We start from the raw sequence: 18,324 nt of genomic DNA on the forward strand, positions 1-18,324 counted from the left end.
TCGAATCGTGAACGAACGAGTTGATAATTGATATATTTGAAGTTCGCGTGCAAGTATGATGCATCAGAGCGTCCGGGAAAGACGTGACCAACAGGACAAAATCAAAAGAAGGTTCGAAATAGTATATTTCATTACGAGTATATAAAAGAGAGAGTATGTAAAAGCCCACATTCCGAACGCTCTTCGTCCCTGCAATACGCCACTTTTTGAGCAATTGTATTAAAACACTTTTACTCGTGCTTTTTCTTTAGCTTTTCCAAACTCGTGCGTTCTCTTTCCCAACTGTCAAAATAATGTCTATTAAAGAGAAAAAAACCAACCACGAAATTTTTCCAAAAAAAAAAATCATTGAAGTTGATTTATGCAAATATTTATAGAAAGAACCACCTAATTTGTTACAATATCAGATTTAATGATTTGATTCAATGAATTAGGTTAGGTTTCATTTTATTTTATCACATTAAATTTCATTTTCATTTCATATCAATAAAAATAATCTACTGAAGATTTGGCCGTTTGGGCATAGTTCCCTTTGCCTTCCCAGAATGGGTGAAGAAAACAAAAAAAATCTCTGGCGCCATTTTTCAAACATTTTAGTTAGTTGAGTTTATTGTGTTTTTATTATTCTATTAAATTGCTTCATTTTTTCGCAACTATATTAAAAATAGTTGTTTAGTACATGGGTGGAACTGTCATTACAACTTGTTCCAACTGTCAACCCTCACCTTCAGCTGCGCCTCGGCTCGCTTAGACATTTGTCGGTACTCTTTGCAATGACAGGCTTTCCGCGCTCGTAATGAAATATACTATAATGCATTCATACTTGTCTCTTATACTACATTAGTATATTATAGAATGTATAGTCAAATTACTATTTTAAACAAGTGTCTCCACAATAAGTGTGAAATTAGTATGTATAATTTTGGTATGGTTAACTGTTAACGATTAACTTTAACTTGCGTTAAATTTTCGAAAATGTAACGCTTTAACGATTAACGAAGTTAATTTTTTAATTAACGAATTAACGATTAACGAAGTTAACTTTTCGATTAACTGTGCCCACCTCTGGTATTTAACATCAACGGGCGCTTTCAAATTGAAATTTAGTGACAACAGTCACTTCCAAGCAATCGCCTCGTTGATTTATAAAGATTAATGCTGTTAAATATAAGCAGGCGAGCGATGCGCGCGTCCAAACGCTTGCTTCGTGTTTCACCTCCTTCATCCCCCTAAAAAACACGAAAGTCCAAGAAAGCAGCGCCTTAAAAGAAGTACTTTTTATATTACTTTATATATATTTAAAAGATTTCTCGATTTTAATAAAAACAAATTTATTTTGAAACAACACTTTTTTATTTGTGATAGTACCAATGACAATAAGTTGACAATACAGAATGTTACATTTTTCACGGTGTGAATAGATGGACTAACCCCAAAGAACATAAAAATCATTAATAAAAAAACATGGTGTCTTACATCTATAGTATTTCAAAAATAAATATTATCGTTCATAGTAGTTATAGGGAGATAATTAACTATCACCTTCAGTGCGGTTAATTGGTCTGTACAATATACACTAAGGGTACTTAACGACTGTGGGAGCAATGCACCGACCTCTATGAATATGGACAGGTCGATGCTTTGAAGACTCTTACTTCTTTTTACCGTTGGTTTCTGAGACCAAAATTCTTGTACAAAACAAAACGTCATCCCTCTCATTATCTTAGATAAAGGAGAGATAACAATATGTTTTATACAGATATTTAAGTCTCGGAAACTAATTAAACTCACATAGTAATGTTATTGACCATATCTATTTATTAATTCTAATCTCACCACCGATAACAACTGGCTTGTGTTTAAGCCAAAATGACTGAGAAATAAATAAAATAATAAAAAAATATGGTATAGCCTGTCCATATATAGAGGGTCAGTGGAGGTGTATAATGTTTATATAAGATGGTCAATGCCGGGTCGACTGTCTGGTTTTGCGGACGGTGCGCCGACATTGGGAGACTCCTGCGGTGTGGCGGCTTGCTCTAAACTCTTTAGATTGTTCTCAAATTCAACCGGGTCTATGAATTTCTTTCTGGGAAACGGCGGTGGGCCCAATATTGCTTTCACATCCTCAAAATTAAGAGTCTCCTTCTTTAAAAGTTCTTCAGCGAGCTGAAATAAAAGTGTAATGTGAAAATAAATATATATCAAGTATCATTTAGTAATCAAAGAAGGTGATAATAAAAAAAATATTTACATTGATTAATTTATCTTGATTTGCCTTGAGAATGTCTTCTGTGCGATAATATGCGTTCGCGATCAACTTGCGAGCTTCGAGATCGATGAGGTTCTTTAGTTTGTTGCTGAACGGACTCTTGCCGGTGTCTTTATCAGGGAACGAGACCAAACCGACTTGCGGTGACATGCCGTAGATTCTTACCTGACGATATAAATATCGATTAAATGATCTGAACGTATAAGTGATTACAATAGCAAAATAATAGTATATTAAACCTGAGCGTAGGCTATCTTGGTAACTTTTTCAAGGTCATTTTGTGCGCCGCTCGTAACCGAGTTGAATGTGATCGCCTCCGCCGCCCTCCCGCCCAATGCCATGCACATACGGTCGAACAACTGCAATATTTATTCAAATTATTGCAATCAATCATGGTTTTTAATTTATTCTCTAAAAAGTATATACAGTATATAAAAAAATATCACTTAGGTACAATATCTTTGTTTCCAAAAGAGAATGATAGAGACAAAAATATAGCAATACAAGTGTCTCTTCAATTAAAGCTGTAAATTAAAAAAAAAATGGAATTGAAGCCAAGGGTATACCTCTTCCTTGGTGTGCAACTTCTGATCAGAGCCGGTGTACTGAGCAAAACCTAGAGCGAGGTTTGTTCGCGGCACGATGGTAACCTTGAGCAACGCCTCAGTATGCTCAAGCAGCCAGCCAGCGAGCGCATGACCCGCCTCATGGTACGCCACCACGCGCTTCTCCGCCGGCGACATCGCGTGACTACGTTTCTCTGTACCACCTATTTAACATTACTAGATTCATACAAGAACTGTTAGGATAGAACAGTATAGTACTGCTATTGTTGGAACGCATACAAATACTTTCATAAGAGGACAAAACAGTGAGAAAGAACACTAATATAGTAGACTATTACTGTACTGTACTACTTTTTTGCTGTCGCCATTTGCCTTCAAACAAATACTGTACTTCCTACAATTCCTAATAATACAAGCGTTATATTACACACAATGCGGAACCAATATTCTATCCTTGCTTAAAACATAATACCCGATCCTAACCCAAAAGTTATAAAAGCATGACTCGATATGAGATGGACTGTTGTTCGCCGACAACTTACCGACAACTTTCTCAATAGCGTGCTGCAAGTCCTGCGCGCGCACGATGTTCTGTTTGTTGGTAGCCGCACGCAATGCAGCCTCATTGCACACATTAGCTATGTCCGCACCGCTAAAGCCCGGCGTCAAATACGCCAGCCTACATACAATTACATATATACATAGTTACTATCTGCAGCCCGCGACTTCGTCCGCACGGAATTTAAAATAAACTTAATAATTAACAGACTATGTTCTACATCTGTGAAAAATTTATTACAATATCTTCAAACAAACATCCATCAATCGGTAAATTTAAACATTCTCATTTATAATTTTCGTAAAAAGTGAGATTAGTAAATAGCAGTTAAAACAACCTTTGCGCTATTTTACACTGTAATCTGTATCAAATTTCATACTGTTTCGTTGAGTTGTTGTGGAGTTACGAGGTGAAACACCACATTATCATAGACTAATATAACACATAAGAAATAATAAATAAGAGCAGTTGGCCGCGACTGTATACATATACAGTTTAAGACTTCATTAAATTCCCCATGTTAGGTGTAAACCTAAACTGGGTGTGATCCTAAACTCTAGCCTTATTGTGGTATGTTAAAATAACCTTATACTTACCGCTTAAGATAATAAGGCGGCAATTCTTCCAAGACGATGCTTTTACAATGCCGCTCGAAGATTTCCTCCCGCTCTTGCAAGGTCGGTAAGTCTATCAGGATGTGTCGGTCAAAGCGGCCCGGTCTTAGCAGAGCCTGCAAATTAAATTATAGAAAAAGGCAAGTGTTAAGTGAAAGAATAATTTTTTGACTTAACGTGTGGAAGGAGAGGGGGTCAAAGTTGTACCTTGTCGAGCACGTCAGCGCGGTTTGTGGAGGCGAGCACGACAACCCCGTCACGACTGCGCATGCCGTCCATCTCAACAAGCAGCTGGTTGAGGGTCTGCTCGCTCTCGCCCCCACCAGGACCCCACGACCCGGTGCCCGAAGCCCGCGCGCGACCTACAGCGTCCATCTCATCTATGTAGATGATGCACGGAGCCCGCGACGCAGCCTCTTTGAACAAGTCCCTGAAATACAAGTTTAGCAATCCATTTTATAAAAACAAATGTTCCCTCCAGAGAACCAATTTTAACAGAGATAAACAAAAAAAGTTCAACTTCGAATATTGCCTTCGGCCATTAGAAATAGGATAAAAAGGATAAAGAAAAATTACCGGACTCTAGCAGCTCCAAGACCTCCAATCATTTCAATGAACTCCGAACCATTCATGGAAAGAAAGGGCACATTGGCCTCTGTGGCCACGGCCTTAGCCAGCAATGTCTTGCCACAACCCGGTGGTCCCAGCAGCAGCGCTCCCTTGGGCACCTGTAACACACCTACGTATTTAACACTGGCCTTCACTTCACAGCGTCTTATCTTTTACTATATTTCAAATGCACTTACACTTGTATAAATACATATCCATCACCCTCACATTCTATTAGACAACAATATGTATAAAGTTTAGTTTTAAGTTAAATAAGTTCAGTAAGGCAAACATTTTTAGATTATTCCAAGCCACCGGAGATCGTTGAAATAACGAAATGATTGTTACTATAAGTAATTTAGAGGCTACAATAAAATTGCATCTTCCTTACGTTTAATGAAGGAAGAGAGAATTAATAGACTGGATATTTCCGTCTCATCTTATTCTAACAATCACATAATTAAAAAAAAATAGTTGTACATTGTGTCCTCTTCGTTGAATTCGATTATTATTAAAAACAATTAAGCTAGTTATAAATTCAACAAACCTTGGCCCCCAGGCTCTTGTAATGTTCAGGTCTCTTGAGATAATCAACAAACTCCATAACTTCGATTTTGGCCTCCCTTAGGCCTGCCACATCTTCAAACTTCACCCCTTTGCCTTGTCCACTCATTGAATCAATCAAGGTAAATTTGGCTCGGCTTAATTGGCTCTAAGATAATATAAAAAAACAACAAATAGTCAATATAAAATGTAGCACATAGTATTAAGTTAATTGTAATCAGCTTTTTTTTTTTTTCTAAGAAATTGACAGTTATGACAATACTAACAAACCCTCCAAGATTTATGTTCATCCTCATGTTCTTACTGGAGTAGAGTAGTGAGATAACCAATGCCGCAATCAGCATAGTTGTAATCAATTTGCTGGCTAACCCACCATTCCTATCATATATGACTCTAACACCTACAAAAAAAAAAAGTATATATATCACTTAATTATGGCTACTACATATTTTTAAGTGAATATTTATCATATGAACGTAATTCATATTTGTATTCTTCATCTGAGTGCCGGAGTTACTGACGGTTTTTCTTTTTAATAAAAAAATAATATATCACCTTCTTTAACACCTAGGCTCTTTTCAATATCTCGTAGTTTCTCCTCAAATCTGTGGATATCACCTACATTCATGTGATGTACTCGATGTGTTGCCTGTAATAGTACTTAGTAAGATAATCTCTACATTAGATAGGTCCTAAGTGACCATTAAAGAATTTTGAATATGAAGTATTTGTACTTACCCTCTTACCCTTTATAATAGCACCTTCATAAAGAATGATAGTGACAACTTCTATATCAGGCCTAACAATTAGTTGTTCCACTTCCCCCTTGGCCAACATATTGTACACAAATTCATTCCATGAAACATATCGAACAACCTATAACATAAAAATAATTGTAGCATTGGTAAAAGTTCAGCAGTGTATTTATATAGTACTAGCTGTGCCCGCGACTTCGTCCGCGTGAAATACTGTTTTCGTTAAGCATTTTTTTTAAGGATTATTATTTTACTTGACCGACGTGCTATGCGTTGATGTATAGATGTAGACATAGAGATAGGTGTGCCACGACCGCACCAAATGTAGGTGTTTGGTCTCTACCTATCCCTCTGGGTTACGGGCGTGAATTTAGTTGTTGTTGTTGAGGTATTTTATTTAAACTTATAAAAAATTACAACAAAACAAATGGAACTTACAAAATATTCATTTACTCTTATGCAAATTTTCATCCCCTATTCCCTTATTATATTGCAACATTAAGGGTAAAACTTTTACAAACTTTAAATGACCTATTTATTAATATCAAATTAGCAGCCTAAAAAAAGTTATAAGCTTCTAACTGTAAAAATGACGATACGTCCATACAAATTTCCACCCCTACTTTTACCCTCTTATAAACCCTCTTTCTCGATAAAAATTAATCTTTGTCCTTTCCCAGGCTCTAAGCTAAATATCAGTAAGTATAATAGTAAAACATATTAAACAAAACATTCATTAAAACCTCACATATTGCGAAACAAATTTTCATCCCCAATTAGCAGCAATAGAAAGAAGTTTCAAGCTTCTTACTGTAAAAATGACGATACTTCCATACAAATTACCACCCCCACTTTCAACCCCTTACAACCCTTTTTTCGCGTTCAAAAGTAGCCTATGTTCTTTCTGAGGCTCTAGAATATCTGTGTACCAAATTTCATTTAAATCGGTTCAGTAAACAATAGTAGGCGACACTTCCATACAAACTTTCACCCCCACTTTCAACCCCTTTTTCGCGTTAAAATATAGCCTATGTCCATCCTCAGGCTCTAGACTATCTGTGTACCAAATTTCATTTAAAACGGTTCAGTAGTTTTGGCGTGAAAGCGAGACAGACAGACAGACAGAGTTACTTTCGCATTTATAATATTAGTAAGGACTAGCTGTCGCCCGCGACTCCGTCCGCGCGCAGTTAAAAAAAAAAGGGGGGGGGGGGGGGTATGAAAAATAGATGTTGGCCGATTCTCAGTCCTACTGAATATGCTCACAAAATTTCATGAGAATCGGTCAAGCCGTTTCGGAGGAGTACGGGAACGAAAACTGTGACACGAGAATTTTATATATTAGATGATAATGATTGAAGTAAATTGAAAATGTCTTCCTACAACAAATTATACCTCATTTGGTGAAGAACTGTCGGCGGGAACCATTAAACTGCTCATTATGATAAAAATGCTTGTCGCAATCATCCAAAATGCGGCTTTCATAAATAATGAGGACAATGTGGCATCATCTTGTTTCTTCTTGTCCTTTTTATTCTACAAATAAGTAACAAAAGTAAATTTGAATAAAAAAGATTGTTAAAATGTTTAACCCACAACAAACAAGTATTGCTTAGAAATTCATCAATCTGTAGGCATCCATCTATCAATCTCTGAAAATTTTTTTTTAAATGGCTTGAAATCACACGGGTAATAAACACAATGTTTTTTTTTTAGTATCTCACCTTGTCGTTATCAACATTTGGCTGATTGTATCTAGTTGAGCTGGTGTGTATGCTTCGAGATGGATTATTGAATAGTGCAGAGATTTGTGGCAAGTTTGACCTTCTGAACAGTGCGAGAGCAGCTTTATATTCCGCATTGAATTTTACTAATTGCTGTAAAAAATAATGGAACACTGTGCAATATACAATTTAAAGTATTGTTAGGATGTAAAGACTTGCAGGGGTAAGGCTTGATCTTTTCTGCAAACAAAATTTTAATGTTGCCAAAGGTAAAAAATCAACTGTCTTTTGTAATACAACGTTTATGGCAAAAAATACAAATTCTGATCATATACAGTGAAGCCATCATTAGTACATTTTGACTAATATATAAGTTTGCCACATGTGAAGACTACTTTATCATATTATCTCTACCGTAGGGAAAATACTTGCAGCTACAATAATCCAAGATTAGTAAGCCAATTGAAGAACAAAATTTATACAAACAGCTCTAATCAATAGTTAACTAAAATATTTGTAACTAGGATATATAAAAGTACAAAATTAGTTAAGTAAATTGAAACATTTTGAATAATAATGCTATTTATTTCTATTTAAAAAAATACCCTCATATAAAATTTCATGGCGTAATATGATGTAATAAAATATTTTTCTTACCGGATGCTTCGATTTATGTGTTAAATTATGTAATGTGGACAATGATGAGCACAACTTAGAGACACTTATGCTACAATGTTTATTTATTTGCCTTTCAAAATAGCCATTTTTCTGATTGCAACGTACGTTTAATTGTATTTTACTGGCAGTAAAGTTTGATAATCTCTTCATTGATAGCATGATGGAATTATTAAAACTAAAACTTCAGTTGTTAAGTCTTGCTTTCCAAATAATCTACTAGCAAATTACAATTTTGTTTTGAATTATATTTTGTGTTTGAGGTTACGTTACGGGTTATGAATGACATTGACATTGACAGAAGGGAGATAGAGTATTGGATTGTGACGTCACCATTCCTCAAATCTTGCTCTGAGAAAACTTTTATTTTTCTATTATCAATAAAGTATACACGCACGTTTGATAAAGTTAATTTTTAAACAAATACGAACACATAGTACTAATAATCATACAGTGACATCAAAACATTTTCTTGTTTAAAAATAAGTCAACTTCGAAAACTTTTACTATCAGGTGGTATATCAGTATTACGTACTCTTTGGTTTCCACTGATGATGTCATTTTGACAAAGGATGAAAACTATCAAATCGATCAAGCTATTTATAACAAACTAGCTGGATTCACGTTTTGACAGGTCGGTGGACGCACGTGTATCGAGGTTTTGGTGTTTTTATTTTGCATTTTAAGTGTAAAAAGTTCTTATTTATATTTTAAATTGGTTAATATGTAATAATTTTATAAAAGGTAGTTTTAGTTTTCTTAGATGGCAGCACTGCTCGACCCCGCCACTCTTTTGTGACAACTTCCGGCGAATGGATTGAGAGTGGTGGGGTTGAAACAGCGTTTTGATTATTGAGTCAGGAGCTCGGCAGTCGTTGGATATCCGTCGATGTGATAAGTCGTCTAGTGGAAAGACAGTCGTCTAGTAGAATTGACCGTTAGAAATGTTGAAAATGGAATAAAAGTATTCACTGTGCAATGAATTGGAGTTTTTCTTGACATTTCAGAAGCGGGATATAAAAATCCAGGTATGAACGCCCTCAGAATTTTAAATACTAATTTACATAAAAAAAAAAATACTTTAAAGTACAAAGTAGCTATAACGCTTGTTAATTTTTTTTTATTTTTTTTTTAATTTTACTTACGATACTGCACAAATATGACACTGTCATACTGCATTTGATCACGGCTATTTTCCAAAAATACAAATTATGCATATCTTCTATATATCTATATATATAAAAGAAAGTTGTGTTAGTTACACCGTTTATAACTCAAGAACGGCTGAATCGATTTGACTGAAAATTGGTGGGCAGGTAGCTTAGAACCAGGAAACGGACATAGGATAATTTTTACCCCGTTTTCTTTTTTTTTATTATTCCGCGCGGACGGAGTCGCGGGAAAAAACTAGTGTTACAAAGATTTTTTATTGAGATCATTATTTACGTCATTATTAAAAATAATTATTTAATGACTTATTGATTTATAAGTATCGAATGTGATTTTAACTCGTATTTTCACTTTTCTTTATTTATATTTATGCTACCTATTTTGAATTCTTTAGAATTTTAAACGTTTTACGGGATATTTGGAAATTGAATATGGGTAATGATTTCATAGTTATACAAGCGAGACCCCCCAACAGGGAAATAAATAATAGAGGTTTCTATTTTATTATGTATGAAACTTTATTTGTGTGTGAATCATTTACTTACTTTTTTTTTTGTATTTATGTCTATTGAAATTACTCGCTTCGAACGATTAAACAGTGGAGAAATATCATGTTTTTGGGATACCGATTGAGCGAACAATGAATGTTCGCTGGATAATGATTGAGCGAACAATGATGTACGCTGGATAATGATTGAGCGAACAATGAATGTTCGCTGGATAATGATTGAGCGAACAATGATGTACGCTGGATATTGATTGAGCGGGCAATGATGCTCGCTGGACTGTAAGAATCGACTGAACTTAATGACTGAGTGAACAATGATGCTCGCTGGACTATAAGAAACGACTGAACTTAATGATTGAGTGAGCAATGATGCTCGCTGGACTGTAAGAAACGACTGAACTTAATGATTGAGTGAGCAATGATGCTCGCTGGACCGTAGGAAACGAATGACTTTAAATTTGACTGAGACTGAACTTTGATGTAAATAAGAGAGATTGAGACATGATTCCAGGGATTAAATACATTTAGATATGACGTCAGACGATGACTAAGTTGGAGGTACGCTACCTACAACTCCACCAAGGAAGCATAAGTACGCAAAACGGAGGAAAGTAAAGAGGAAAAGAGCTCCTTCGACGTCATCTACTTCGACGTCGTCAAGTGAGAATAAAAGTAAATGTGTGAATGTAAGGACGCTTGTTGGGATGAATGTGTATTGATGTATGATTGCGTGTGTGTGTATGTTTATGTACGTTTATAAAAGTAAAGTTCTATGTTTGTATCAAGGATGAAAAGTTTCTATACAATTAAATCAATGAGTATAATATGAAATAATATATTTTGCATTTGAAAGAGGTAAGATTGAGTATTTTGTTTTCTTTGTGTATTTTGTTATGTAGACATGGGCTTAAGAAGTATGAAAATTTTCCGGAAAACGTAGTATGAACTCTTGGCACTTCACATATATTATGTGCGGAGCGTAGAATGAAGATTAGCTCGTGATTGTATGTAATTGATGAGTGATGATGAAGGATAAGAGCCGGTATATATAGTTGCCTTACTGTAAGAACTTCACATTCCCTGTACAGGTTAGCTGTTGGATATCTGTACGGGCGGTTTGTGCTGCATTTTAGTATACCGCGTTGGGCTCTCTCGAGTGGAAAAAGATTTATTTTATTTGAACCTCCCCAAGACGAAATACAATAACTTAGCACAGACTGACATAGGGAGTAATATAACATTTTAATGATGTCTTTTATATGCACAAACCCTGATGTTTTGAAAACTGCAGTTAATTTTCTGATTCGCTGAGTTAATTGATTACGCTAAGATATCTAATTGAGGTAACTTTTTGTATGGTCTGGCATTTACACATGATATTCGGGAACCTGTTTTGGCAGGTAGATGAGGTGTGTGCAAGTAGAAAGAGGGACTCGAAATTCTGCGGGTTCTTAATGGAAAATGTTACATGCTTTGTTCTATATTTAATGTTAATCTATTATTTCTGAGCCACATTGAGATGTTGTTAAACGCTCCCTGGGCTGATGCAAAAGTCTCAGGCCAGGTGTCTCCTTGGACAACTAAAACTGTATCATCAGCATAAGTGATATTGATACCGCGATCGACTGGGAGGTTGCAAAGCTCGTTTATATAAACTAGAAAGAGGGTAGGCCCTAGTATACTGTCCTGCGGAACACCACAGCTAACAGTTAAGGAGTCACTTATATGAGGTCCTATCTTTATGCTCTGTGTCCTATCCGAGAGGTAGTCTTTGAAAAGGTTAAGTTGAACATTTTTGATTCCTTGTTTTTAAGCCTTTCTAACTTGTTTAAAAGTAGCGGTATTGGCACAGTGTCAAAGGCCTTTGCAAGATTTAGAAATAGAGCAATACTCTTCTTTCTGATAGTTTTTGGCGACATATTCTGTTAATGTTAGTACAGCATTTGAAGTCGACCTATTTCTTCGGAAGCCAAATGGATTTTTAGAGAACATGTTGTTGTGTTCTAGATAACTGACCAATCTATTGTTAATTATCTTTTCATAAACCTTCGATAAATATGTTAATATGGAATTGGGCCTGTAGTTACCAACAATCATTTTATCATCACTTTTGTGCATAGGTATTTTTTGCCATGTTTAAGAGATTTAGGAAAGACTCTTGACTGTAGGGAAAGATTAACAATGTGTGTTATGACTGGTGCAAGTAAGTAACTATTTTGGCGTAGTACAGCGGAGGGAATATTGTCCCAGCCCATGGAGCTATCGATTTTTAACGCGTTAATGGTGTTCAGAATTTCAGGTATATCGGCATCTGTTAGGATCACGGAATTTAGTGTTGTATTAGTTGGCTGTAGACTATTACTTATATCAGTGTCGGGAGCAATATTTTCTGCGAGAGCTTTACCTATATTAACAAAATAACTATTCACATCGTTGACTGCTTTTTTTATAGTTGGTTATTTTCTAGAAGATCTTGTGATACCTTGGGAATTGTTTTAAAATGTGTAATTTCGTTTATGATTCGCCACGTTATTTTCATATTTTTCGCTTTACTAGCTTCCCTAAGACGTTCTATTTCATAATTGGCTTTTGCTTTTCTAAGAAGGGTTTTACAGTGATTTCTATAACGTTTATATGTCTTAATAAAAATAACATTAACAGGTTGATTTCGTAATTTCATATGCATTCGATCTCTATTTTTCATGCACCTTAATAGTCCTGTCAAGATCCAGAGTTTTTTTAGTGTCTGGTAATTGGTTTAGATATATTATCTAAAAGATAGTTTGTGGCCAAGTTACAATCAGCAGTAATAAATATTTTTGAGAGGTCCGATGCTTTGATTGTTTCAGAAACTTCTTTGTAATTAGTCTTGGTAACAGTGATAGTGAAAAAGGGTTTTGTTTGGTTAGTATCCATGACTAGGAAGGAATATGGTATCGTGGTCGGTGAGAGCATTTTGAACATTATGTTCATATCACCTGTTATTACGATGTTTTTTTTTTTATAATTCTTACATGAGATTAATAGTTCTTCTAATGATTTAAGGAATGGTATTACATTATGAAATGATTGCGATCTGTAAATGGACTTTAGGATAATACCATTTTTTATTTGTTATAATACAGGTAGCATCTGAAAGTTTATGTTCAAAGGAATCACAGTGTAAATAGTTTTTTGTGTATATCATTATGCCATCGTTTTGGTTTTTTTAAAAATTATAGACTACTAGTATTGTACCCCATTATTTAAGGGATACATAAAGAATTGTTAAGCCAGCATTCTAATAAAATAATGGTGCCAGGACTTATTGCTATTCTGGAAAGAAGTAATAGGAAACCGTTAAAATTGCACAATATACTCTTTATATTCTGTGTTAGAATCTTTAGTTTATGTGTTGGTGATTTTATTAACGAGTTGAATTCTTCAGATGTGCAGGTTTGTGCCTTAGATGTTACAATGTTGTCGATGTTATCATTAATTATTGAGATTGTGTGGTACATTATTTGTATGTCGGATATAATTAAGGGTACATTAGCACTCCTACCAAAAAAATTAATGGATATAAGTACTACGTTTAGGGCTGTTTGTTTTGTAAAACATCAGAGTGCCTTAGTATGTGTATACATAATACGACATATTAATAGAGGTTTAAATTGATAAAACGTATGTTTTGATTTTGTAAACAAAATTCGTGCTTCGTTATTAAGTAACAATAACAGTTTTCATGAAGTTGACACTATTGGAGGAATGATGTTGTATTTTTATTGTCATGAGTTTTAATAATGTTAGTTGATAGTGTGAAATTGATATTTATATCATTGTATATAAGATATTGTAGATTAGTAATATGACACGTATATTGCAACTTTTATTGTAACTTTTCATAAATTTAGTGTACATGAGTAATATATAATGTTCTCGAATGGTAGTAGTAATAGGCCGTACAGTGTGTTGATGTTTACACAGTACCAGTATTTACAAATTAAGCAACCGTAATATGGAACATTAATTTCAAGGTTAGCATACTTGTATGATAAACAAATTGGGGAACTAAGGTGAATTTTATAAGTATGCCTGGCATTGTACACTTCTATGATGCGGTGGTAGTATGTGTGATAAGAGTAAGTTGATTGTTGGCAGTTAATTGTATTATTTTGGGAGTGTTGATTTTTATGTTTTAGTAAAGTGTGTCTACATATTACATTTATAAAATGAACAAGCAAGATAACATTATGGACGGTATATGTTATACAAATGTGTTTAAATATTGTACTACGTAGAATATTTTATTTTGTGTCCGTAATGAATGTAGTTGATCTTCGTTTTTAATGACAATGCCCCTTCTGTTTTTCGTAAAAGTATTTTACCATTTTTAACCCAGCTGTGAGCGTATTTTTCTGCCTTTGCTAATTCTCTGGCGAGAAAATGTACTCTTCTAATTTTTGTTAATCTCTTTTAATCTTTATAACATGTAAACTGGAATGACTTCTCCGACGAAAGGAAGTTGCTTGGAGTTTAGTTCGTCAGTTCTGTTTTTCTGTGCTTTTGACAGACGCTAGCACATCCATTTCAGTCCGGATTATTGGTATTGGTAAATTCGACAACGACTGTAGACGTTGTGGAGTCGGCTCATTCTTCTCAATTTGAACATCCAAAGTATTAGTTAGGCGCTCAAAAGTTTGTAGGAGATTGGATTTGGATTCTTGTTTACCAGGGACGTTTCTTATTTAACGGCTGTTTTTAGAGGAAAACGTTCCAAAGTATCTAATCGCTCTTCAAGTAGCGATGTCCGTTTTTCCAGATCGCCTCCTCAGCTAACGTAGATAACTTACCTTCGATGTTTTTTAATTGGTCCGTTAGGAAGTCTAAACTTTTATCAAGCTCTTGGTTAGATTGATTGACTTGCGATTTTAAATCTTTCATAAGAGCTTCTACTTGAGTCTCTAATAATTATTACGTAGGTTGAATACTTTTATGAGGAAAATAGATACTTTTATACCGTTTTATAATATTGTATTATAGTTATGTATATTGTTAAATTAAATTAAGATTTTATTATATTAGCTTCAAAATTATAATAAGTAACTTAAGTTAGTAAGTAATTAATTGGCAGAGTTCCTGATGTTTTAGTGTGCCAGGAGGCTACACATTTCGTAGGATGGCCGAATGTAATAATTTTATAAAAGGTAGTTTTAGTTTTCTTAGATGGCAGCACTGCTCGACCCCGCCAATCTTTTGTGACAACTTCCGGCGAATGGATTGAGAGTGGTGGGGTTGAAACAGCGTTTTGATTATTGAGTCAGGAGCTCGGCAGTCGTTGGATATCCGTCGATGTGATAAGTCGTCTAGTGGAAAGACAGTCGTCTAGTAGAATTGACCGTTAGAAATGTTGAAAATGGAATAAAAGTATTCACTGTGCAATGAATTGGAGTTTTTCTTGACATATACTAACTCTTTTGCTGCTGGTAAGTAGAAAACTATTTGTTAATTCGTGAGACCAAAATGGAAACAGACCCTCCAAGCGAACCTCCCGATCCGGGAGCCACTCCTTCCCGCAAACGGCAAGCAGACGATGGAACAGTCTCCTCCTCTTCTAAAAAATCTTTGTCTGATCCCTCCCAAGCAAACCCATCTATAGGAAATTTATATATTCACCCGTCATTTGCCGAAGGCCTTAAATCTTACGCCAACGATGATAAAGGTCCATTCGTCGTCCAAGTCTCTAGGGACGTCGAAGACCCGACTTCCGGAGCCTCGTTAAGAGCCATTACTTTCGGTCAATTCCTTCACAAACATAAAATAAGCTCCATCTTACATGATGGTGTTAAAAACGTTGGTCGTAACAAAATAATCGTCGAGTTTTCGACAGCTCATGCAGCCAACCACTTCCTTGTCAATCCTATCCTCTCCCTATGTAAATTCAAAGCCTTCATCCCCACATATAATATGACCAGAATGGGATTAGTGAAGGGAGTCCCCATAGACTGGTCGATGAGTGAGCTCGTTCAATCTTTGGAGCTTCCCCCAGGCTGTGGTGAGGTGCTCAAAGCCCGAAGGTTGAACAGAAAAACAACTCAGGAAAATGTCACCACCTGGATACCGACTCAGTCTGTTGTCCTGACCTTTAGGGGTCAAATACTTCCAAGTAAAGTTTATTCCTACCACACGTCCTTACCTATCGAAACCTACAAACTTCCTACCATTCAATGCTTAAACTGCTGTCGTTTTGGCCATACCAAAACAATCTGCAGATCACAACCCAGGTGTTATAGGTGCTCCCAGTCCCATGCAGGGGAATCTTGTGAAATAGATAAAAATCTAGCCTCATGTCTACATTGCTCAGGCAAACATTTTGCCAATGACAAGGCTTGTCCTGAATTCACTAGACAGCAATCAATTAAAGTAATTATGTCTCAGAATAATATATCCTACATGGAAGCGGCAGCTCAATTCCCTTCTGTCCGGCGATCCTATGCTGAGATGGCAAAGGAAATGTTTACTCCTCCCGCCTATTCACCTAAGACCCCCTCCTGTCCGACAACTCAACCCACACCCAAAACTTCCTACCGTCAAACAACATTCCGGTCTCCTCGCCCTCGAGCCCCACCAGGCAAGGGTTATGACAGAGGTGCTCACCAGAATATTGTTGGTGAATGTGCTTCATCCCTTCCGAATGGACATGCTCTCAATCAAAATTCTCCCCCCAATGAAACTCTACCTATGTTAGAACAACTTTCCACTCTCCTTCTCAGTCTTATCACTCCTTGTAGTGACATTCCTCTACCGTCCAACGTTGCCAAAAACATTTCCAAACTTTTTAAAATCCTCCAAGATGGCCCCAACAACCATACTTCAATGGAACAGTAAAAGCTTACGGCCCAAAAAACACGAGTTATGCTCCCTCATTAACCTGCATAAACCTGTCATTGTTGCCATCTCGGAGACATGGTTCATGCCTGGTTCCCGGTTCCGGGTACCTGGTTTCTCCTGTTTGAGGGATGACAGAAATGATGGGTATGCAGGCAGTGCCATCCTTGTTCGGCACTCCCTTCCCTTTTCCCAAATCCCCCTTCCTCCACATAGTCAACAGATTAATGCTGTTGCTGTCCGTGCCTTAGACATTTCTTTTGTATCTGTGTATATTCCTCACCCTACCCCATCTCTACTTCCTGAACTTCAATCAATCTTATCTTCGGTCCCAAGTCCTATCATCGCCTTGGGTGACCTTAACACTCACCACACCATGTGGGGGTGCTATGGCTGTGATGGGTTTGCTCCGCTGCTGATTGACATACTTGATGATGTAGGTCTCTGCATCCTCAATGATGGCTCTCCAACGCGCAGGGTATTCCCAAATCAGAACCCTAAAACTGCCGTGGATCTTTCCCTCTGCTCTCCTAATCTTGCCTCCCAGATTACTTGGAAAACCCTCCCATCCTCATACGGCAGCGATCACTTTCCTATCATTCTCTCATTAAACAATAGGTCCTTCCTTCCTTCTTCTCATGATCCGCTTTTAAAATATCAACTTAAAAAAGCAAAATGGACAGAGTATGCCAGATCTGTTGATTTCTTGATAGACTCCTTGCCAGATCCGGTAAGTGATGGAAATATTTTAGCATGCTACGATCTTTTTTTTAAATCTCTCATATCTTCAGCTGACTCTCATATTCCTAAAAAACACCCTCCCAAAAATCATCTGCTTTCTTCTCCCTGGTGGGATGATGAATGCAATGATTTATTTGCTCAAAGAACATCTGCAGAAAAGACATATTCAAATTGTATGTCTCAGGAGAACTTTATTAAATATCAGAGGCTTGATTCCAAAGTTAAAAAGTTAGTTGCAAGGAAGAAAAGAAGTAGTTGGACTCGGTTTTGTGAATCACTTAGTCCTAGATCCCCATCTTCAATTGTATGGACGAATATTAGGAAATTTCGACGTTCCCTCAACCATACTGATCCCTCATCCAACAATCCCTTGGATTGGCTTAATGACTTTGCTGACAAATTGGCTCCACCTTATGTCCCTAATATTGACTCGTTTCCAAATTTTACTCCAACTCCCTCTTCAGATGATATGGATGCTCCCTTTTCTTTTTCTGAGCTCCAAATTGCTCTGAATGGCTTAAAGGATTCGACACCAGGGGAAGATGGCGTCCCTTATTCGTTTTTGACTAATCTAAATGACAAAGCTAAAATCCATTTCCTCAATATAATTAATAAATTTTTTGAAACTGGTACTGTCCCTCACTCCTGGAAATCCCAAATAGTTATTCCTGTTATCAAACCTGGTAAAAATCCCTTGGAT

General features: G+C 36.2%; 2 protein-coding genes across 2 annotated transcripts; one reads left to right on the forward strand and one right to left on the reverse strand.

Annotated features, from left to right (window-relative positions):
* Window positions 1-1,862: 1,862 nt before the first annotated feature.
* Window positions 1,863-8,646, reverse strand: LOC106715889 (paraplegin). The gene is made up of 15 exons (XM_014509248.2): window positions 8,321-8,646; window positions 7,664-7,816; window positions 7,335-7,475; window positions 5,923-6,060; window positions 5,740-5,833; window positions 5,451-5,584; window positions 5,168-5,332; window positions 4,588-4,739; window positions 4,219-4,441; window positions 3,994-4,127; window positions 3,381-3,517; window positions 2,839-3,041; window positions 2,512-2,631; window positions 2,255-2,437; window positions 1,863-2,169 (listed from the first exon to the last, which is right to left on the reverse strand). Exons 1-15 carry the CDS (start codon window positions 8,498-8,500, stop codon window positions 1,951-1,953), a joined length of 2,376 nt encoding a protein of 791 aa, XP_014364734.2. The 5' UTR covers window positions 8,501-8,646; the 3' UTR covers window positions 1,863-1,950.
* Window positions 8,647-8,961: 315 nt separating this feature from the next.
* On the forward strand, window positions 8,962-16,883 carry LOC123723044. The gene is made up of 2 exons (XM_045685584.1): window positions 8,962-9,060; window positions 15,461-16,883. Exon 2 carries the CDS (start codon window positions 15,519-15,521, stop codon window positions 16,881-16,883), a length of 1,365 nt encoding a protein of 454 aa, XP_045541540.1. The 5' UTR covers window positions 8,962-9,060; window positions 15,461-15,518.
* Window positions 16,884-18,324: the final 1,441 nt, after the last annotated feature.

This window comes from Papilio machaon, chromosome W, assembly GCF_912999745.1.
Source record: "Papilio machaon chromosome W, ilPapMach1.1, whole genome shotgun sequence".
NCBI classification, from domain to species: Eukaryota; Metazoa; Arthropoda; class Insecta; order Lepidoptera; family Papilionidae; genus Papilio; species Papilio machaon.

Excerpts from the sequence above, each read along its gene's own strand:
- LOC106715889 (XM_014509248.2), bottom strand. The coding sequence starts at position 8,500 with ATGCTATCAATGAAGAGATTATCAAACTTTACTGCCAGTAAAATACAA. Across the intron at positions 5,834-5,922 it reads CTATTATAAAGGGTAAGAGG|GCAACACATCGAGTACATCA; the intron begins GTAAGTACAAAT and ends GTACTATTACAG. Across the intron at positions 2,632-2,838 it reads AGTTGCACACCAAGGAAGAG|TTGTTCGACCGTATGTGCAT; the intron begins GTATACCCTTGG and ends TAAATATTGCAG.
- LOC123723044 (XM_045685584.1), top strand. The coding sequence starts at position 15,519 with ATGGAAACAGACCCTCCAAGCGAACCTCCCGATCCGGGAGCCACTCCT.